The sequence below is a fragment of the Podarcis muralis genome, chromosome 6 (assembly GCF_964188315.1).
Source record: "Podarcis muralis chromosome 6, rPodMur119.hap1.1, whole genome shotgun sequence".
Classification (NCBI taxonomy): Eukaryota; Metazoa; Chordata; class Lepidosauria; order Squamata; family Lacertidae; genus Podarcis; species Podarcis muralis.
In genome coordinates, this window is record NC_135660.1 from 9,313,015 (window position 1) to 9,335,112 (window position 22,098).

General features: G+C 45.5%; 1 protein-coding gene and 2 long non-coding RNA genes across 4 annotated transcripts in view; 2 read left to right on the forward strand and 1 right to left on the reverse strand.

The window, feature by feature from the left end:
- Positions 1 to 22,087, reverse strand: part of LOC114598039 (uncharacterized) — a 35,757-nt gene extending 13,670 nt beyond the window's left edge. Inside the window, exons 1-2 of the long non-coding RNA XR_003706953.2 lie at positions 21,980 to 22,087; positions 20,395 to 20,457 (exon numbers count right to left, since the gene is read on the reverse strand). This is a non-coding gene — a long non-coding RNA (uncharacterized LOC114598039). The remainder of the gene's footprint in view (positions 1 to 20,394; positions 20,458 to 21,979) is intronic.
- LAMP3 (lysosomal associated membrane protein 3) lies at positions 586 to 16,609 on the forward strand. Of its 2 annotated transcripts, none has more exons than XM_077929725.1 (7): positions 586 to 734; positions 2,844 to 3,160; positions 5,227 to 5,996; positions 7,916 to 8,038; positions 10,449 to 10,506; positions 13,839 to 14,006; positions 15,985 to 16,609. In XM_077929725.1, the coding sequence occupies exons 2-7, from the start codon at positions 3,109 to 3,111 to the stop codon at positions 16,122 to 16,124; spliced, it is 1,311 nt and encodes a 436-aa protein (XP_077785851.1). In that variant the 5' UTR covers positions 586 to 734; positions 2,844 to 3,108; the 3' UTR covers positions 16,125 to 16,609. The 2 variants fall into 2 exon arrangements, with proteins under 2 accessions (XP_077785851.1, XP_028587500.2); XM_028731667.2 differs by having other exon boundaries at positions 607 to 734; positions 2,929 to 3,160.
- Positions 13,049 to 13,311, forward strand: LOC144327941 (uncharacterized). The gene is made up of 2 exons (XR_013393106.1): positions 13,049 to 13,173; positions 13,205 to 13,311. It is a non-coding gene; the product is annotated as an uncharacterized LOC144327941 (long non-coding RNA).
- Positions 22,088 to 22,098: the final 11 nt, after the last annotated feature.

A 22,098-nucleotide genomic window follows, 5' to 3' on the forward strand; every position in this document is an offset into this window, starting at 1 on the left:
CCCGTGCTGAGCATGCCCCAAGCTTCGGGATGCAGGCAGCTCTCCGCAAGCTGCGGGAGAGCTGCGCGAAGCCCGAAGCCTGGGGCGTACTGAGCTCAGCGCGCCCCAGGCTTCGGGATGCCGACAGCTCTCCGCAAGCCGTGGGAGAGCTGCGCGACTTCGCGCCGGGCTCCCACGGCTTGCGGGGAGCTTCCTGAAGCCTGCATTCGCCCCATAGGACGCACACACATTTGCCCTTCATTTTTGGAGGGGGAAAAGTGCGTCCTATAGGGCGAAAAATACGGTAGTTGTCATCGTATACTTTAAAATGCATTGTCCCATCACTTTCCTTTCTGTCATGTTTGGGGTACAAGCAGATTTGTTGTGCAAGAGCGCCAAATCCAGTATGGTGAACCCCATCTGCAAAATAGCGTCAGCCTGGAAGTGTGGATTTCTATGACCGTCGGTGATACAAAACTTTGTCCACTAGGGGGCTACAGAGTTCTTAGGAAATGTCTTTGTCAACAGGAGGGCTTAAATAAGAAATCTGTTTCTACCTCTCAAAATGCCCTTTGCCTCCTGTCCTAAATTCCGGCAAAAAGAGATTTCCGGACCACAAGCAAGGTAGCTGGTTGTGGCAGTTGTACTGCAACTTGTCTCCCTTTTTTAAACAACAACAACAATGATATTTCATTTCTTTTCCAATTTCTGAAAATCCCTGCCTTCCAGGACTTCTGGGTATAGAAGAAAAACAGGTCAGTATGATTCCAGTCTGAAAACTCATAAAATCCTTAAAGGGCCATTAAAATGGAGAAAGAAACTGATAATAACTTGAAGCGAGATACTTATGAACTGCATCACATATTCTCCAATTGCCGCTATTTACCAGAGATAAGGGAAGGGGGAGAATTTTGATTCAATTTACATTCAAAGGTGAACTTATCAAATCCACATTTTCTGAAGCCATATGTCAGTCATCCTTCAAAATTCGCACTTTTTCTAATTTTGCAGTATAGTTCTTCAGCTAAGCAATGTTTCCGGAAATGTTTATCTGGGCAAAGTGAGCACATTAATGCATATATTGGTGAAAACACCATACAAAAATGCATTGTATTCGGGGAAATTGCTTACAAAAATGTGTACATTTGTCAAAACGGTCTTTTATTCAGAGGAATTCACACTAAAACATTGAAGAATTTTCCTCTGATTTTTTATTTTATTTTATTGCAGATTGCTGCAGAAGTGTAGAGAAGCGAATTTAAAACTGCAAAAATAAGAAACTAAGAGAACTTTAAATTGACACCATTTGTCCCTATTTTTTTCTTTTGGGGAGATCTTGCTAAAACTTGTCCGCACGAATGTGTGTACACCAGAGTTGTTCAGTTTTCAAGTCTCCTTCTTTGGGTCTCTAGAAATTACATCCCCATGGAAGGGGAAGATGAGCTGTGGCTCTAGTGCACATGCATGGGAACCAGGGATTGGGATCCTCTGGCTCACGTGCCAGAAGTGGCCCATGGATGTCCCTCCTCTGCATACCAGCCTGGCTTGGAAACAGCCTGCATTTTTATAGCAGAAGTACACATATAAAGATGCCTGCATGATCCAGGCCAAAGATGCATTAACTCTCGCATTCAGTTCCCCTCATCTGCTAGCCAGATGCCTCCAGGGAGCTCAAAAACAGAGCAAGGTGGCAAAGTGTGTTGAGCATGCTGGCATTCAGTGGCATCCTCTGAACCTCGAGGTTGCTGTTGTTAGCATCTGTCTGTCTCAGGAGGCAATGGAGGAGTGTGCCTTCAGGGGCAAAGTGAAACTGCTGGAGAGTTACAGCGCCTGCTGTGGCTGTAGAGACCGATACAGGAGAGACATGTTTTATTGCAGCTGGGGCAGATGAAGGTGCCCAGTTGTGCTGCTGCAGATGCACCATGGCGTTTCTTCTCTCTGTACCCCTCCATCATTCCTCCTCTCGTCACTGCTAGGGGATGCATGACCTGTCTGTCTCCAGGCAGTGCAGTCGTCTGCAGGGGATTCCCATATAGTGGGATTAATGCTGCCTACCTTCATGTCACATTTGTAGGCATCTTTGTGTCGCAGAGTTTGTAACTTGGAGTGCCATGTAGTCATCATGACTTAGGGTGCTTCCAGATGACCTGTTTATTGATAATTTTTCCTGCTTTGTTTAGTGGGAGATTAGACAATAGTGGCTATTTAATTAGCATTCATTCTCACTGTTTGCAAGGAGGTTAGATGATGTCACTTCAAAACAAGTGTTGCCCCCCATTTTCCCAGTGCATTTTCCCAACTCCTTATCACAAAAGGCCCAGTGTTTGGGGGGAAGTTTGTTGTGCGAAACCTCCCAGTCAATTATCATTGCACAACCTGAATTTGCCAGTATGTGATCGAGTCCCGCCCCAAAATAGCTACAGGTCTGATGCTTCCCTTCTTCCACTCCATCCCTGATGACCTCCTCCAGATTGAAAAAGTTGCTGAATATAAAGTGTGCAATACCACTTTAAACAATCATGCTTTCCCCCAAAGAATTCTGGGAGTTGTAGTTCATTAAGTGTGCTAAGAGCTGTGAGGAGACCCCGCTATTCCCCTCACAGAGCTACAACTGATTGCAGTCAATCCCTCTTCCCATGGGAGTCTGGGAACTGTAGTTCTGTGGGTGGAAAAGGGTCTTCTAACAAACAACTCTCAACACTCCTAGTGAACTACAGCTCCCATGATTCTTGTAGGTAGGTCAGGACTGTTTAAAGTGCTATCACAGTGTTTTAAATGCACGATGTGAATGCAGCCCAAGGCACGTCAGGGAGAATTAAAATGCACTGGGCGGAGAACAATGCTAATCTTGCTTCCACTTTCAGCTCCACCAATGTTCTTCAAGCACTTTCTCAATGGTTCAAGGATGCTTCCCCACAATCCATTCTTGCTTTGCATGTAACATTCCAGTTCTTGTGCTGGACTTCCCCTTTGCTCGGAGCTCTTTGCAAGAGAACAGCAAACCTCTTGTCTCCCAGAGGAGGAGGCATGCTAGGCTGGTTGTAGGGAAGAAGAAGAAGAAAGAAGCAACGCGTACAAAGGTTCCTTGGGGCATCTGATCCGTGAATATTACTCTTTAATTCCTTCACCATGAGCTGGGAGAAGAACCTGTTTGTGGAACTCTTCCTGGTTGCAGCTGGCGGTGAGTAGATCAGTATACCCAGTTATCACTGTATTGTGTGTTGCTTTGTAAGGATACAGGGATGCAACAGACTCTCTAGCTCTTCTTTGCCTGTGTTAAAAGAGATAGTGTTTTCTACAGGTTTGTTGTTTAGTCGTTTAGTCGTGTCTGACTCTTCGTGACCCCATGGACCAGAGCACGCCAGGCACTTCTGTCTTCCACTGCCTCCCGCAGTTTGGTTAAACTCATGTTGGTAGCTTCAAGAACACTGTCCAACCATCTCGTCCTCTGTCGTCCCCTTCTCCTTGTGCCCTCCATCTTTCCCAACATCAGGGTCTTTTCCAGGAAGTCTTCTCTTCTCATGAGGTGGCCAAAGTATTGGAGCCTCAGCTTCACGATCTGTCCTTCCAGTGAGCACTCAGGGCTGATTTCCTTAAGAAATCAGCGGTATAGCTTGTTAAGAAATCCTTAAGAAATCTACAGGTACAGCTTGTTAAAAGCTGTCTTAAAAGAGATTGTGTTTTCTACAGATACAGCTTGTTATGCAGGAGTAGGGAAAGCCTGTATAGGATCATCTGGTGACAAGATTCACTCCCCACAACCACCTTTGAGCTTTTTCCTGAAGAGCTTTGCTGCCATTAACTTTCCTTGCGGCCCTGAATCAGCTGTGGCAAAGCTTTGACTCTCCAGATGTTGTTGGACTGTAACTTCCATAATCTTTGGCTATGCTGGCTGGGGCTGGTGGGAGCTGTAGTTCAGAAACATCAGGAGGGACCAAAGTTCCCCAGACCTGCTCTAAACAAGGCATGTGCAAAGAGGCTTTAGAGAGTACCTGCATGGGGCTGTTTACTGCAGTGTTTTTGATAGAAAATCTAAGTTTCTGGGTGGTTTGGTCTACTAAAGAAGCCTAAATATGAGGACACCTCAGTTGTGTTTTCTGTTTTGTACCAAATACACATGTTAAAGATAAATACAGAGAGAGTATCAGGCTACTGCAAGGTTACGAAATACTGTGGAAATATCCCAAGAAATCAAATGTAGAAGAATGGATGCATGGGATTTGCAAGGCTATCTTGCCCATTTTGTCAGACACCCTGGCAAAAGGTTCCATGGGAAAAGAATAGTTCTTTTTAGATCTAACTGGCAATTTTATTCTACTTAAACATTGGAAAAGCAAAGGTGTTTATGGTTCTGAGTTCAATCAGCAGAACGTTGTTGATAAAAATGCTTGATCCAACCTAAGCTAACCACTTTCCAGTCCTATTGGTTTTAGTGGAAGAGTTAAGTACTGTACATGTGTATCTTTTGCCTCCTGGAGTCAGTTTTCTTCTACCTATCAGCAGATCCTTTGCAGGGCTGCAAGTTCCTTAAGTGGGGAGTGATATTAGGTTTATTAGATAAACGTGTCGCAGGAGGTCTTATTCACTTGAGACAGACAGGACTCATACATGCTTCTGCTTGCCCCATTGCTTTCTCCCGGGGAAACCTGCTGTTTACCATTGGATTGGAACAAACATGGCTTTATCTGGTGGGACAACCACTCAGAGCCTAGAAAAAGGGGAACCTATTGGACTTTCTAGGCATGGGGCAAGTGGGAAGTGTGGATGAGCCCTAAGAGCATTTGAGGAGGAAAGGTGTACAAGTCGTCACTGCTAGGTCTGGGCGATATCTGGTTTTCGACATCCACCAGCTAAACATTGCAATGTACTGATATAGCACGACGTCTGAAGTAAAAATAGAGCTATTTTTCGATTTTGTGATGTATTACCAGCTATATATCACAATGTCTGAAATAAGGATGAAGCTGTGCAAAGGCATTGGCTGGCTTCACGGTTTTCCCCACGTGGTGATTGTTGCATAGCACACACGCACAAACATACATCATAATTTGCAATATATTGCCAGGTCAAAAATTATGAAACCGATATCATGATATGGGCTTGAGACTGGTTTTGGACGATATATTGCCCAGCCCTACTCACTGCCCATGTCTCCATCTTTTCAGAGATATGACTCAAGCTGAGAGATGCTTAGAATGGAAGGGATTTTTGGAAACGAGATTAAAATTACCCTCTGCTTGTTTGCAGCTATTTTATCCTGCAGTGGAGAGGTGCAGGTTGAAGCAACTCCGCAGCCCATTTCAGTCTTGCAGAGAGCCAATCAAACGATCACGACTCTTCCATACAGTCATTCAGAATTTTCAGTCACACAGATAGGCAAGCAATCTGTACAAGAGGCTACCCAGAGAACCCAGTCAGTGTCAGCATTACCTGAAGATGCTAATATGGTAAAAGCAGATTCTATACCACCAGCCAAACAAGTTTCAGTCCACAAACAGGCAAACACAGCAGCCACTCCTCTAGAGGCAGCTGCAAACCCCACAAGTCCAACCAGTCAAGCTGCAAGTCGCAGAGTGACTAAAACTACAGTTGTTGCCAGGAGCAGAGCTGTGCTATCTGAAACGCAAACTGATGAAGCTGGAATCCAGGGAGCCGTAAAAACGACAGCGGCTGCTCAGAGGACAGCTTCACAACCTGCAACCCCAAACAGCTGGAACACTGCAGCTCCTGCCTTGCCAGCGAAGGCAGGAAATGCAAAGAAGACTGTAGCTGGAACAAGCGACAAGTGCATCACACAACATGTGCCAGCCGGAACGCCAGGAGCAAACAGTACAGCCCACAGCAAGATGCCATCTGGGCATAAAGCCACTGTTCCTGAGCCAACAGCCCCCGTTGGACCAACCCTCGCACCCAAACCATCGCCAGCTGCAACGGGGGCTTATAGCGTTTCTAATGGAACGGCTGAGTGTATTAAAGCATCAGTTGGCTTGACAATGATAGCTAAAAATGGAAAAACAGTAAGCTGCAGCTTCCCCCTTTTCCTTTATTCCCCCCCCCCAATGTTTTTTTGTTCAAAAGATCAAAACAATCAGTTAATTCCAGGAATTGTGATTCTGGGTTCCAAAAGCTATTTCAGAAAAGCCTTAGGTTTGCATCTATAGCATGGGTAGTATCTGATGCCGCCATGAGCCTGGATAGCTCAGTTGGTTAAGACCATGGTGCTGATAACACCAAGGTTGCAGGTTCAATGCCTGTATGGACCAGCTGCGTATTCCTGCATTGCAGGGGGTTGGACTAGATGATCCTCAGGGTCCCTTCCAACTCTACAGTGCTATGCTATGCTATGCTGTCAGCACAATGATTTTTGTTCATGCAGTGGAACTTCTCCCTTCTCCTTCACAACTACAGTGGTACCTCGGGTTAAGTATTTAATTCGTTCCGGAGGTCCGTTCTTAACCTGAAACTGTTCTTAACCTGAAGCACCACTTTAGCTAATGGGGCCTCCTGCTGCTGCCGCGTCGCCGGAGCACGATTTCTGTTCTCACCCTGAAGCAAAGTTCTTAACCTGAGGTACTATTTCTGGGTTAGCAGAGTCTGTAACCTGAAGCGTATGTAACCTGACGCATATGTAACCCTAAGTACCACTGTACTACTATTAATTTCTTATTTGTACCCTGCCCATCTGACTGGATTGCCCCAGCCACTTTGGGCAGCTTCCAAGATATATAAAAACATAATAAAACATTAAACATTAAAAAGCTTACCTATACAGGGCTGCCTTCAGATCTCTTCTAAAGGTTATTTAATTACTCATCTCCTTGACATCCCATCTGATAGGAAGGCATGAACCCCCAGAGCAGATTCAGGGGGTGAGCCAGGGGAGAGATGGAGGAGATTCATTGCAAGAACCCTTGCACTAACGGAACAAGTGATTTAGTGCTACTTAGTGCTACATGCCTTCCTCGCCCCTCGCCCCCCAAATAACAGGAACTGTAGTTTACACCTCACAGCACTACAATTCCCAGCACCCAGGACTCTTTTGGAGGAAGCTATGTGCTTTAAATGTATTTGAATTGATTCAATTCGCAGCCCAGGAGCCCAGGGCAGCAAACAAACAATTAAAAGATCTTAAAAGCAATTCCAGTGCAGATGCAGACTGGGAAAGATCCCAACTTAAAAAAGCTTGGTGAAAGAGGAAGGACAACAAAGACAGTGCCTAATATTCAAGGGGAGGGGATTGCCACAACTTTGAAGGGATGGTTCCTATATTGTGTGCAGTGGACCTCCTGGCAAGAGGGTATCTTCAAGGTGCCCTCACCTGTAGAGTGCAGTGACCAGGTATATAACTAGGTACCTGAGGGGTGAGACAACCTTTCAGGTGTTCTGGTGCCAGGCTGTATTAGGTTTCATATACCAAAAGAAGTATCTTGAATTAAGCTCCATAGCTGATTGGCAGCCAGTGAATGCTGTGGAAGTGACCAAACTCTGACGCAAGTTATTGGTCGGACATAGCACCAAATCAGAATAAGGGAGGTATGTGGAGGAGGTATTGGGAAAGGGGTGTGTGTGTGAACCTGTAGCTCACTTCTTCATCCCCATTAATGACCAGCAGCGCCAGCCCACTCAGATGGGGAGTGTCAAGAAGGGACTGTGCAAGAACCATTCTGACCTGAGCTATGTGATGGGTATAAGAAAAGGCTCCCAGAGGTGCTGCTGGAAGCAAGTGTTGTTGAAATAGATGGGACTTCTAATAGTTAGCAAGGGACTATAACTCTCATCATCCCTGACCATTGGCTGTGCTGGGTGGGACTGATGGGACTTGGGAGCCCCCCAACATTTGAGTGGGTGGGCAGGTGCACAGGTTAGCCACCCCTGTTTTAGAAAGAAAGCATGTGTCAGGCTGTGTTGGGATTCATGCGCCGTTTCCCTTTTACAGAACAACCTGGAATACTTCAATATCAACCCAAACACCACGCGTACAATTGGAATGTGTGGGGTTTGGGTGTCAACTCTGAGAATCTCATTTGAAGGTGGCTTCATACGTTTTACTTTCACCAAGGTAAGCATTTTACCAGATGTTGTTTTGGGGGGAGTGAGGAGGGGATCCCAGAACGTTGGGAATTTTCCTTGAAGAGAGTGATTTGACATTTGGCTTTGGCTCGGTTTCAGTAGTCGAGCGTGAATTTTACCTTAGTTCACTAGGCTAGTTTCTACACATGCTCACCCCTATTTTTTCAGGAGGTTTTTAACGTTGGCCTACTAATAACTTCTGGTTTGTGCATTTAAAGTGGATTAAAAAGCTTTCTCTGCCACACTGGAGCAGCAAATCCACTTCAAAAGCAAAACAAAGAAATGGAAATGCGGCTTAAGTAGTAAAATGCATTGAGAAATATGGGGTAAGCAAATGATTCACGAGAAGCTGTGTAAACACCCTGCAGGCAAATTGGGATGAAAGAAGCAAGAGGGATGTTTATTGTTGTACAGCTGCCCGTTAAACATGTCAGGGGATGTGTGTGTGCTCTGTTTTCTCAACAGGGGACATGTGAGAACTCCTCGTTTGGAAGGGCCCCTTGCCAAACCAAAGCAACACCCTAGTTGTCAAACAAAGACCCAATTTTAAGTGTTTGCTCCGGCTGCTCTTAAGAGAGCGGTGTTGTTTAACTGAAGTAAGAGGCTTAGAAACTGTTGTGTCGTTGAGAGCCACATCACAGAGTGGCTTCAGTGAAGATGCCGAGGTAAAATTTTGAGTTGGCCACCCCAAGCAACACCCTCCAGAAGCAACGCAACTATTGGTGCAGCATTGCACAATCCAGCCTCCTCTTTAAGATAAGCATTCAGAGGCTGTTGAGTTTGAACCTGCTCTTTGAAATATATGCAGGCATGAATTCGGCTGCCAGATTCCCAGTGTTTGTGTGTGTGTGTGTGTTTGCCCTTCAGAAACTATTATAGAGGCCTTATTCTGATCAGTTAGATGTGATTTTGTACAGAGTGTGCCTTCCATTAATATGACGCATGCATAACCTGAGATCAGGTGTTATGTGCTACAAAAATTGGATTGTGAAGTGTGTGGGAGGGAGAAGCTGTGTACATGCTATACCTTTAAAGCATATTTGAAGCACATTTCCCCCCTCAGGTTTGTTAAGCCTTCTTGGAAACTAACTCAATGAGGGGAAAACTCATGCTGCCCAACTTTTTCAGATCAAAAACCAGGATGCACGTCTTCCAGGGCACATTCCAAGGGAGTTACGTAAGCTGCGTGGCAATCTCACCCTGAAAAAAACACTTTTGGGGGGTGCCATCTTGCAAGGTGCCCCAAAGGCCCCTTTGGGGGGGACAAGAATGCATGAGGTCACTTTGGCTGGGGAAACCCAGATGCGTGGCGTATAAATAAAAATATAAACTTTTTCCGGGACACTTGGTGGGTATGAAAACAGCAGTGCTTAGAATTCTTTGAGGTAAAGAACGTGCTTCAAATGTGTTTTGAAGTTACAGTGTAGACACAGCCAGATAGAAAAAATGAAAGCGTCAAGCCTGCTTTGGGGCTGCTCAGAAATGGCTTTCAGGAAGCTTCCAGAACAGGAATGGGGAACTTCAGGCCTGGGAACCAAATACAGCCAGCCTTCCAGTGCTCTGTTGGCCCCTTTGGACTTTCCCTGGGTCACAGCTCTCACCATCCATGCCCTCTGACTGCTTTCGCCTTGGCAAGGATGGAGGATGGGGAGACAGTGTGTGGTAGAAAGGTCAGGCTTTTATGTGGCTCAGAGCAGCCTACTGCACATAGGTTAAGAGTCATATCCATTGCCTCTGGCCTCACCCGCCACTGAAATGTGGCCCTCAGAAGATTCCCCATGAGGAAGGTTGCAACAGTTGGCCTTGGTAATAAACATTGCTAAATGAAAAATATTCTGATGTACCCTGGAGTCCTCAGGAGAGTGCTTACCCCTTTTGCACCCTGGTGCCTCTTGGATGTCACAAGAAATACCAAATTCGCCGGGTGTCTGAAGCATTTCCCCTTGCTTTACCTAATGGTAGGGCCAGCACTGACTTGGAGGCTTTGTTATTATATGGGCAAAGGTTCCAGTTCTAAATGTTTTGCTCTAAAGCGCCCGAGGAGAATGGCTACGTCCCTGCTGCAGGTACCATGTGGACCAAGGAACTGCTTTTACAGACATGCACATCATACTTCCCAACTACAGAGCATGAGTCGAACAACTCCAGTCCTCTATGAAGGGCAAATACACTTCGCAAGCAGCTAGCACAAAAGAAAGCTCCCTTAAGTTGTATTAGAGGGGGATATGTGGCCTGAAATAATAGGAAAAGGTTTTGGTTGGTTTCCACCGAACTCCCTCTATCTGCCCTTGGGCACGAACCTTCTATGCATCTTCTTGTGTTTTCTAAATTGTAAGCAGTGATATTGGATAAAGCTATGCTTGCTTCCTTCCTCCCCCACTTTTTTTTTCCTTCCCCAGAGTGGAGAAGTGTACTATGTCAGTGTGATTGAAGCTTCTTTAACTGTACCATCTGAGGGTAAGTGACATGATCTTCCCCTGCCTTTGAACAGTTAGCAATTACGAAATATTGAAGCTTCTCTTAAGAGTCAAGGCACTGGGTCACGCAGAGCCACCAAAACTCATAGCTGGCATTTGAGTAGCATGTAAAGGAAGTTGTCTATTTCAGCACTTTACTGCGTGCATTGATTTAAGATGTGTTGGGGATGAATCAAGCTTTCCGTTTCATTTTCTCTCAGCTTCTATTTTCTCTAGCCTTCAGTTTGACCTGTTTCCAAATCAATTTGCATTTTTTTTAATAACAAATATTCATGAAGATTTGCATGCATTTTGCTTAAAAAGGTAAAGGTACCCCTGCCCGTACGGGCCAGTCTTTCAGACTCTAGGGTTGTGCGCCCATCTCACTTAAGAGGCCGGGGGCCAGCGCTGTCCGGAGACACTTCCGGGTCACGTGGCCAGCATGACATCGCTGCTCTGGCAAGCCAGAGCTGCACACGGAAACGCCGTTTACCTTCCCGCTAGTAAGCAGTCCCTATTTATCTACTTGCACCCGGGAGTGCTTTTGAACTGCTAGGTTGGCAGGCGCTGGGACCGAACGACGGGAGCGCACCCCGCAGCGGGGATTCGAACCGCCGACCTTTCGATCGGCAAGCCCTAGGCGCTGAGGCTTTTACCCACAGCGCCACCCGCGTCCCTGCATTTTGCTTACATTTCTCTTAATACACACATGTTTGTGCACCAAACTGAACACATATTTCCAAGCAATTTCCCCTAATATTATGCTCCCCCCAAAAAAAATTTATATTGGGTGTTATTCAACTAAATTTTATCCAGTTGTTAGCATGCATCTGTCTTGAGAGACAATGGAGTGTGCCTCTGGGGGTGAAGTTAAACCACTAGAGGATCACAGCGCCTGCTGTGGCTCAGGAGCATAGCATGGGCAGGGGCTGCCAGGGTGATGGCCCTGAGCGCATTTTTTTTGGGGGGGGGGGCGCTGCTCACGCCACCCTACCAGCCCTGTGCCACTTTGCAAGGCTAGGATCAAAGAGTGCATGGCTGCTGTGTCCTTCGTAAGCCACCCTCCCCAAGCCACTTTGCAAGGCTGAGCTGGGCTGGCAAGACAGGATCCCTTGGCCCTCTGTGCCCTGCCCACCCGCCCCAGGAGGTAAACATGCTCCACCACTGCTGGGGCTGCAGAGACTGGTAACTTCTAACTACTGCCTCCTGCATTATTTCTGCTGTATGGGTCATTCCATGTCAGTTCAACGTGGTCATGCCACCCACCGTCTCGGATTTTGATGAAACATGGTGTACACCCTTCCCCTATGGTTGAAAGAAACCCCCTTACTTTTTTCCCCTCTATCACAAACGGTTTTGATTTTATAGCACTTCAAAGTTTCGTGAAATCTGCATTTCTGTCCCTCTTGAGATCCTCGGCCTTGTGTACATTTTATTTTATTTTTCCTCCATAACCAATGATCAGATCTCTGAAATTTTACAGAGCTCAATAACATGATGAGGATTTCAGGAAAAAAATACACCAGCACTCAAAAGATTTTATAAATGCCTAAAAAATGTATAAATGTAGTTTTTTTGGCGGAGACAAGAGGCAAGAGGCACCATCTTATTTTAGACGGTGGAGGGGGCTGAAGCTGCTTGCCTTGCATTATGTATGTAATGAGTTTGTTGGAGAAGTGAGACTGCATTTAAGGATTCGTGGGTCAAGACTTTCCTTCTTGCCACCGCACTGCACTTTTTCTGGATTGCACTTCTGAGAGCCAGTGTGGTGTAGTGGTTAAGAGCGGTAGTCTGCTAATCTGGGGAACCGGGTTCGCGTCTCCGCTCCTCCACTTGCAGCTGCTGGGTGACCTTGGGCCAGTCACACTTCCTTGAAGTCTCTCAGCCCCACTCACCTCACAGAGTGTTTGTTGTGGGGGAGGAAGGGAAAGGAGAATGTTAGCCGCTTTGAGACTCCTTAAAGGGAGTGAAAGGCGGAATATCAAATCCAAACTCTTCTTCTTCTTCTTCTTCTATTTTATGAGGATAAAAAAATGCACTCATGGTCACCTTAGGTGTACTCAAAATCAGTGGAACTTGAGCATACATTTCGAGTACTTCTTAAAGTACTGACTTCAAAGAAGCCGACTCTCTGCAGAAATTAGAATTGTAGCAGGCTGTTCTTTTCCTGAATAATCATCCACTAAGAGTCAGTTGAATAATAGCAACACATGAACCCCCTCCCTCCAATCCTGGGAACTGTAGTATACCCCTCACATAGCTATAATCCCAAGTACCCTTAAGAAACCAGTTCTCAAAAGTCATGTGCTTTAAATGTGTAGTGTGTGCGCAGAGCTAGTCTGACCCTAGTTCTTCATAAATTTGCACAAATGTCTAATGATCAGGTGGAACACGCACTGTAGGAGACAGCTCCAGAAGAGGAGCCAAGAGAAAGCTGGTCTTAGCAAAGCCAGTGGAGGGTCCTCACTGTCTTGTCTGCTGTGGTCAGGTGGAACTAGTGCTATGGAAAGACAGTTCTGGGACTGGAGGAGATGGATGAACAAGCCGTCTTAAGAACAGCTTCTTCTCCAGAGCGATCTCGGCCCTGAATGGGAAGCCTGGACTTTGAAAGTCATCTAATCTTCCTTGCTGTATTATACTGTATTGTTTTAATTAGTGTTTTTATAGTGTTTTTATAGTGTTTTATAGTGTTTTTATAGTGTTTTGATTTTGTGTGGAGTGCCCTACCTGGGTGGATGGAGCAGCCAAGTAATTTCGTTGTCCCCGAGAGGGGGCAATGACAATAAAGATATTATTATTATTATTATTAACCTGTAGCCTGCCGTATGTGGAACATATTTGCCTTACACCATCAGGCACCCAGTTCTAAGTAGAAAGGGGTGGCAGACTGGCTGGCCAGTTGGCAGGTAAACAGTCTGGTGATAATGAGGATTTGTATGGTGGCTTTGGGTCGCTCTTGGGGGTTATCTCACCCCCTGAACAGATCTGAGGTCTTAGTGTTTGCATTTGAACTGCCTGCAATCCATCCTCTAAGCAGCAGACCTAACAGCAAACCAAACAGGGGAATGTACTTGATCTATAGCGGGGTTTCCCAAACTTAAGTCAACAGCTGGTTTTGGACTACAACTCCCACCATTCCTAGCTAGTAGGAGCAGTGGTCGGGGATGATGTGAACTGTAGTCCAAAACCCAAGTATGGGAAATCCTGAGTTATAAGATTGCAGCTCAAGCTATGCAGCGCCTACTGCACATCAGTTGGTGACCCTTCATTCAAGGAAAGATTTTGCCTCCAACAACACCATTTGTCGTTTCTTTTTATTTCTGTATTCTTCAGGTGTGCTGTACAGTGGAATTAAAAGCGACCAGCTCTTTTCAGTGCCTTTAGGGAATTGCTTCAAGTGTCTCAGCATGCAAACAATAGAGATGTCCAACAACCTTCAACTCCTGCTTTCCAGCTCTCAACTTCAAGCCTTTAATATCGTTGGCAACCAGTTTGGGAAAGGTTGGTAGCAGTGCTTGTCACTGGACCTGTGTTGAGGCACTCCTTCTCATTCAGTTGATTTAAACACACCACTGTGAGCAAGTCCAGGCCAGTAGCATGTTTTTAAACAGCTAGACACTCCTGTTGCAATCAAAACTGTGTGAAGCATGCTTCAGTTTCAAGTTATTATCAAGGACTTTCTCTCAAAAAACATATGAAATGCAGGCTCAGGTAGTATTCCTTGCTTTCATTTGTAGCTTAACTGGAATAGCTAGTTTGTTCATTTCACCAGCAAGCACATAGCAACCCGTGTGACTGTGGCAGATGGCAGCTCCTTTCCCACGGCAATTGACAATTGCATGGGGATTGCAGGTAACCTGAATGCATGGAAGGGGATTCCACTTGCTATCCCCAGCCAACGTGCCTTCGGCCAATGGTCTGAACAAAACCAGTATGCATGCAACTGTGGGTGCAATCTGTGACCCTGCCATTTATTTGCAGGATTCCTAGCTGCACAGAGATGTGCCATTCACATGTTGCAATTTATAGGCATAATCCACACCTTCAGTTGAACAAGTGAGGACCAAGAAGGTGGGATCCAGATCCTCATACCCACGCGATGGCTGATAGGAAATGTTCAGTTCACATTTCTGCACTGAGCTTGTAAATTTCCGTTTAGTCCTCCTGAAAATTCGCCAACATTCTAGTGTGCGTATCTCGGCACATTCACACTATTACGCAGCTTTGCCCAATATACATCTTTGCAATTCATGTAATGAATTGTGTTTGTTATTTTCACGTACTTGTGCAGTTTTCTCGGGGCTGTGATGTGGGGGTGGATAGTTCTTTGGGGATGTGCAGGCTCAGAGGTGACTGACTCATGAGATTTCAATTCCGTGATCATTGACAAGCTCTAGGTCAGGTCCGACCATGATCCTGGAGTCTTGGCCTGCACCAAACACCTCTGCCTCCAATACTGTTGGTCTAGCTACCTCAATGACCTTTCCTTGTTGCAGTCAGAGTCCGGGCTCTTGCTCAGGGTGGGGTTCATGGCACAATATTGTAGACATGTGAAGACTTGGCAGAGGAGTTTCAGTCCGAAGAGTCTTCCCCTCCACTCTTACTGACATCCTTACTGACACTTACTGACATCCTTTTAACTGGGGATGCCAGGGATTGAACCCAGAAACGTCAACCCCTGGGCCATAGCTTCTCCCAAATGGATTGGAGAGTGACTGTCAATTAAAGTATTTAGTATCAGATAAGAGGAACCAATATGTAAGGCATTCAGGCAAAGGACAGGTAGCGGGAAACCATACATCTAGATGTGCAGAGACAGACCCAAGCCGTCTCCCCACACTGACAAGATTCAGGGACAGACTTTGGTAATCTTTCATAATATAGTGCCCTGTGTGAAGCCAAAATCTGGCGTCCCCCAATGGATCTTCTCAGTTATGGATCTTCTCAATTTTGCGCCCCCTTGGCTCAGTGCCCTGTGCAAAGGAACTGCCCATCCTCCCTAAATCCGGCGCTGCCAGATTGAAGGAAGTTTTAAAGCTCGCCATTGAACCAGACTGGCCTGCCAGCATCATCTGACTTCCCAGGCCAATAGGATTCTGGGTCTCTTGTAAATTCCTAGCCAAAATGAACTGTAATTCCCAGTGCCTGATCCACAGAATCCCCAGTTTGCAGCCCTGCCATGCCCAATATAATGGTTTGAAATGGACTACAGATGGATGGCTCAATCCCTGATTAAAGCTAGGAAAAGTTCCAACCTACCTCACAACAATTAACTTTTTTAAAAAACTTGCCTTCCATGAGCACTGGGGAGAGGATATGCTATGCATCAAGAAATTAAAACTGACCAAAATGGCAGCTCTACAGACAGTGCTCATGGGTTTTTGTATAATTATCAGTAGCTGTATTTTACTGAGCAAGAAACTGATGAAAGCACATGATAATTGTGTAATAAGCCATAACATCCTGATTTTTATTGCAGAGGAAGAATGTGCTCTTGACAGAAACAAGAGATTAATTCCAGTTACCGTGGGCCTCAGTCTCGCAGGATTATTTGTCATTGTCTTTGCCACCTGTGCGATTTACAGAAGAAAGCGCACCTCAAGCTATGAACGAATCTAAACCACTTCATTAAAGATCTGTGCAGCAGCAAGTGAAAAGGTTGTAGATAATGGAACGCTCTGCTTCTGCCTACTTATTTGATTGTGGCAACTGCAATTGTAAACTGTTTGTGTTGTGTATTTACTTGTGTGCACTTGAAAATTTACACTATTATGTTGTTATTTCTATATTCATAACTTGCCTTTCTGCTTAGACAAGAGCAATTTTATATATATATATATATATATATATATATATATATATATATATATATATATATATATATATCTGGGGCTATGACCTTTAAGGAGGACGCAGCAGATTTTTACAATTTTTTTTCAGGTTTCCATCTTCAAAAAAGCATTTCCCCTTCTCTCATACAACAGGGAATGCTTCCATTCTATCTTGTCTCATCTATAAACTAAGGGTGTATGCTTTTTGCTTCAAACTATGGTTGTTTTTACTCATATGCAAATATAATTAAATTAATAAATTAACCAACTAAAGTTTCTTTAATTGTGTCCTATCCCTAATAAGAATAATCTCTTTTTCCTCTATCTTTCACACATACAGAAACATATACACATCTCACCCACATCTCTGTCTTAGGCCAGAGCGGATCTGGGAGAGCCAGAACAGAAAATGGTCCAGGGAGCCCAGTTTTTACACCCTTCTGGACAAAGGCCTCAAAAGAAAATTCCAGCACAGCTCTGATTAAGGAGGTGCCACTCCCCATGTCCTATACCTAGTATGAACTCATGTAGCCAGAGTGATGGGAATTTGTTTTTTTGGATGCAGGTGGTAGCATTTATTATTCAGATAGTTTGATTAGATCTAGATTTGAGCAATGTAAAGACATGCAACTATTTTTGGAATGCAATGACTGCATTGTGAAATCCTGTGCATATGACTTGCAACATCACTTCCATTGCAGGGACTCATTTAACACTTTCCCGTCGGGTCTTCTGAAGCCTCTTTACCAAGTGAACCAAACAAAAAGCCATTCTTATAATCATACATGCAAGGCATAGTAGGGTGGAGTGTCTCCCAGGTTCGTAAGTCCCCCAACATTACATGGAGCCACTGGCGGAGGTACAGGAGTGTGGAGGGAGCGGACCGCCCCCGGCACCACTATTCCAGTAGGGTGCCATTGTGGTGCCCCCCCCCCGGACAAGCGCCACCTACCCACCAGGTGCCACGCCCCCACAGGCAGCGCATCACGCCCCCAGAAAGTGCACCACGCCCTTGCAGGTGGCGTGCCACACCCTTGCAGGAGGCATACCACGCCCCCGGGTGCACGCCACGCCCCCACCTGCTCTTCACCCCCGGCAGTGGAGCATGCAGTTTTGCCACTGCTTGGAGCTTCCCAAAATGGTACATGGAGACTCCTCAGCTTTCTCTGGCCCTGGGAGCAGATCCTGTCTCCAGGCAACCGTAGCGGTTTGTCAGGGGTCACGTCATTTGGGCCCAAAAAAAGGCACACCAGGTGCAAGCAACCTTGCCAAAGAGTTCCCTCCCACCCCTAAAAGTGTTTGATAGATATGATTTCCATAGAGGGAAAAACAATTACTACTACTTGTGAAGAGCGGCATAGTATCTGCTTTACTATTACAGGAGTTGTGAAAGTGCTATAAAACGTTACCATTGTGGGGAGGGACATAATGACAAGAATATATTTTTAAAAATAATTGAAGTCATTAGGGCTTAATTGATGCCTCAACGCCTTCCACATGTGCTGTGTCAGGAAGATTTTGGGTGTCACATGGCAAAACAGCCTGTGCTTTCCCAAGCCCACATTCCCAGCATGTTCGCACGCCTGTCTCAGCGACGTCTACGTTGGCTTGGTCATGTCCGCAGAATAAAGATGGCAGGATCCCCAAGGATGTGCTCTAGGGGGAGCTGACTTCAGGAAGCAGACCAGCTCTGCACTACAAATATGTAAATGCGCCATGAAGGTTGCCAACATCAACCTCGCTGTGTGGGAAACCCTTTCAGAGGACCACAGTGCCTGGAGTCAGAAAGTCAGGTTGTGCATCCACAGCAGCAACCACAGGAGGAATGACCACTGGGAGGAGCGCAGAGAGAAGAAATGCCATGGTGTACCTACATCAGCAGAACTGGGCGCCTTCCTCTGCCCCAGCTGCAACAAAACATGTCCCTCCCATATCGGTCTCTACAGCAGTGTTTCCCAACCGGTGTTCCGCGGCACACTAGTGTGCCGCGAGATGTTGCCTGGTGTGCCGCGAGTCCAAAAAAGGTTGGGAAACACTGGTTTCTCTTTCAAAAAGGACACTGGTTTCTCTTTCAAAAAGGAAACGTGGGTTAAAGCGGCAACGCCGCCTCCCACTCACTTTCCTGCTCTGGCTTCCCTAACAGTTTTCCGAGTTGCGTCACTGGATCCAGCCCCCTTTTCCACATGTGACACGGGGCTGGAGGGAGGGAAAGAGGGCTTTACGTCGCGCACAAAGGCAGCCTCCTAGAAGCGCTCTGGGCCAGCGCCGTTTCGCCGAAGGCGCCGGAGGACCCCCACCCTCAGCTCCTTCAGAAAGGAAGCCCCGCCCCTCGGCTCCCTACGCTGCCAGGCAGCTCAGCTGACTGACGAGGACGCTCTGCGGCGGCGGCCGCCGCACAACCACCGCAGTTGCTGGCAGCGTCCGCAGCGCAATAAGTAACAGCGCCTGGTGCTGCCAACTCTTTCTCTCTCTCTCCCGCCCCGCCCCCAAGCTCTCGCGCGCCCCGCATCAACATCGCCGCGCGCAGCTTCCCGAGCTCGAGGCCAGCCGCTGCACGCATGCGCCGGCTCGTCATCGGCTCCGGTTGTTGCCTTTCTCCGCCGAGGTCGGTGGACCCCGAGCCTAGGCTTCCTTCCCGCACCCCGCTTTCCGAAGACCGCACACCAGTTGGGCCAGTACATATTCCCCTCCCGTGACTGGAGCGGAATAGCCCTTTCTCTTCTTCCCCAACCCTTGTCGTTGGAGGAGTCCCTCAGTCCCTCGCTTTGCTGCCTCCTCCCCCCCCCACCCCCAAAGCTTGGAGGTTCCCCGGCAAGGGGGAGGGAAAAAAATTGAAAGATACACTTTCGTGCGTCCCTCCCGGCGTGACGCTGCGCGCTGACGTCACGGGGCTGTAATGGTGGTGTGCCTCGAGATTTTTTTCATCAAACAAGTGTGCCTTTGCCCAAAAAAGGTTGGGAAACACTGCTCTACAGCCACAGCAGGCGCTGCAACCTTCCAACAGTTTGACTTCACTCCCAAATGTGCACTCCTCCATTGTCTCCAGAGACAGCGAATGTAAATAACTGACGTTATGTAACCCTATTTATATAAAAGGTCATTGGGGTTTTGTTTTTTAGGGTTGCGAGGATCTCATCAACTGGGACATTCCTAAATTCTTCACAGCTTTCCCCGCCTTCAGCTGTTTATAGTGTCTTCTTGTTTGGAATCTTGGCTTCCACATGATCATATGTCTCACAAGGGATGCATTTTCTATGGTGCTTGCCTCAAATGCAAACCATCAGTTTATGAAGAAGCCCGGCTGATAACCAAACAATTTCAGAAAAAGGAATGATAGGGGAATTAACCTTACTAGATATTGTAGACAAGCTGTATGTAAAATGTGAAAATGCTAACTCCTCCCTCCCTCATGTGCCTAATTAAGATGGCACCACCAGCGTATTCATTACATTACCACCAGTGTATTCAATACATTTAATGTATTTTTAATCTTTGTTGGAAGCCACCCAGAGTGGCTGGGGAAACCCAGCCAGATGGGTGGGGTACAAATAATAAATTATTATTATTATTATTATTACTACAGAGTAACAAGCAAAAAGAACAGGTCTCCGCCCTGAGAAGATTACAATCTAAAATTCAACAGAGAGAGGCTATTTACAATTACAGGTGCCACATAATACTCATTCCACAGGGGTAAGAAATTGATATTTTAGTGTGGCAGCAGCTACACTTTGGAATTCCCTGCCTCCTGACATTGCCATCAAGTGCTCCTACAGAAGGAAGGGTAGGATGTAAATTCAATAAAAGCTGAGGCTTTTGCTCCTTAGCTGTGAAGATACATGGCAAAATTGCATGTCACAGTACTTAATCAATTATCACTTAAGTGTATGGTAAAGAAGGCAGTGTCCTGTGACTCTTGTCTGACTGAAGCATAATAAATGCATTATACAGTTTATTTCTGATTTTGGGGTAAGTAGCAGAGCCAATAATTTTGACAAAAACATAATTCAGAGATCATCCTTGAAACACTGTTCTTTGTTTATAAGAGAAATGCTTACCAGAATTGGTGGAGTCCTTTTCCTTGAGCCCTCCTTTCTCTGAAGGTAGAATATTCTCCATTCCTGTAGCAATGCGTCAAATTTATTTTGGCATTAGAGACATTTTAAAGGCATGCAAATATTCAGCCCCATGAACAGGACTACTAATTCCCATAGATAGGGTGAGAAAATAGTTTCCTAATCACACTAAAATATGTGTCCTCCTAATGTCAGTAAAAACTCCTATGTATTGGCTCATTAAAAACAACAACACTCTCGTGTTTTTTTTAATTAAAGCTTAATGAGAACAAATTCTTGTGATGATTCACATTATTAAGCTGCATATTGTTATTTTCTAATCTAAATAGACAAGTAACTTCTACACACGTTAAATGCTATTTAGCAACCTCTTTTTCAGCAAAACTCAGCATTGCTTTCCAAGACTGCTAATGGATTACATAGGTTGCCACCTAGTGTACAGAAGCACATATTACCCAGTCACCAAAGAGCAATATGGAACTTGATCTGTTCTCTTTGGAACAATCCATTCGTTGGTTTGCATTTTGGGCAAACCTTGTCTAGTACGGTGCTTTCCTGTTTCTGCAATACTCTCCCCAGAGAGGCTCATCTGGCGCCTTCGTTGCATATATTTAGGTGCCAGGCAAAAACATTCCTATACTCCTGTATATCTCCAATATAAGTAGAAGCAGAGATTTCTTTTCACCAAAAATAAAAAAATATGCACAGGTTGCCTCAAATAAATATTTTATATTTCTATTTTATATACTATATTTTAATTCTCTTTCTTTTTTCTTTCAAGTGCTCTGTTTCTGCCCATTGTCCTGTTGCCTTTGCATTTCTTTGTTTCTGGGAAATCGAGTAGATTAACGGCCTGCCCTTTTAAAAATTTATTTTTTAAAATATTAAATGTATACACTGCCCTCCATCCGAAGATTGCGGGAATTGCACTCTTCGCAAATGATACAACAGGGTACGCACTTGGTTTTGACCGATAAACTTGTACAAGGCTGGGATGTGTGGGGAAACCAGGAAACATAGTTTGATGCTGACTAGCTTATAGTATTTTTCTTTTGTTAACAGTCACTGGAAGGAACCCCGACCCTGCCCTGTAACTCATCTTTTCAGCTTGGTTATTTAACATGCTATTATTTTCTGCTTTATACGCATCATGACAATCTATCTAGCTATGCTGCCTTATTGTCTGCCTTATACACATTATGTCATATATATATATATATATATATATATATATATATATATGCGATTTTAGCTGTTCTTATTTTCATCTGTGAGCTGTCTTGAGTCCCCGATAGGTATTTATATGTGTTATAAATACATATAGAATAATTATCATCATCTTCATTTGGCTTTGTACCTGGTGACCAAGACCCATTAATTTGTTGTTTTGCGTTGTTTCATATTATTCTTACTATAACTTCTATATAGAAAGCTCGCTGGTAGATATATATTTCTCTTTTTTATTATTATTTTAAAAACCCCATAAACCACTCGCAGACAAATAACAAGCGTTCGTGTTTCTGAGGAGGCCACACGCAACTCTCTGCCTCTCAGAGAGGCGACAGACCTTCGCCTTCGCCGCCTCAACCTGAGGCGGGAACGGAAGAATTCGTCCCCTCGGCCGGGAGAAGGGCGCTCCCACTTTCCGCGTCGTCGTCCTCCTCCTGGGGCCGCCCATGCCCTGCC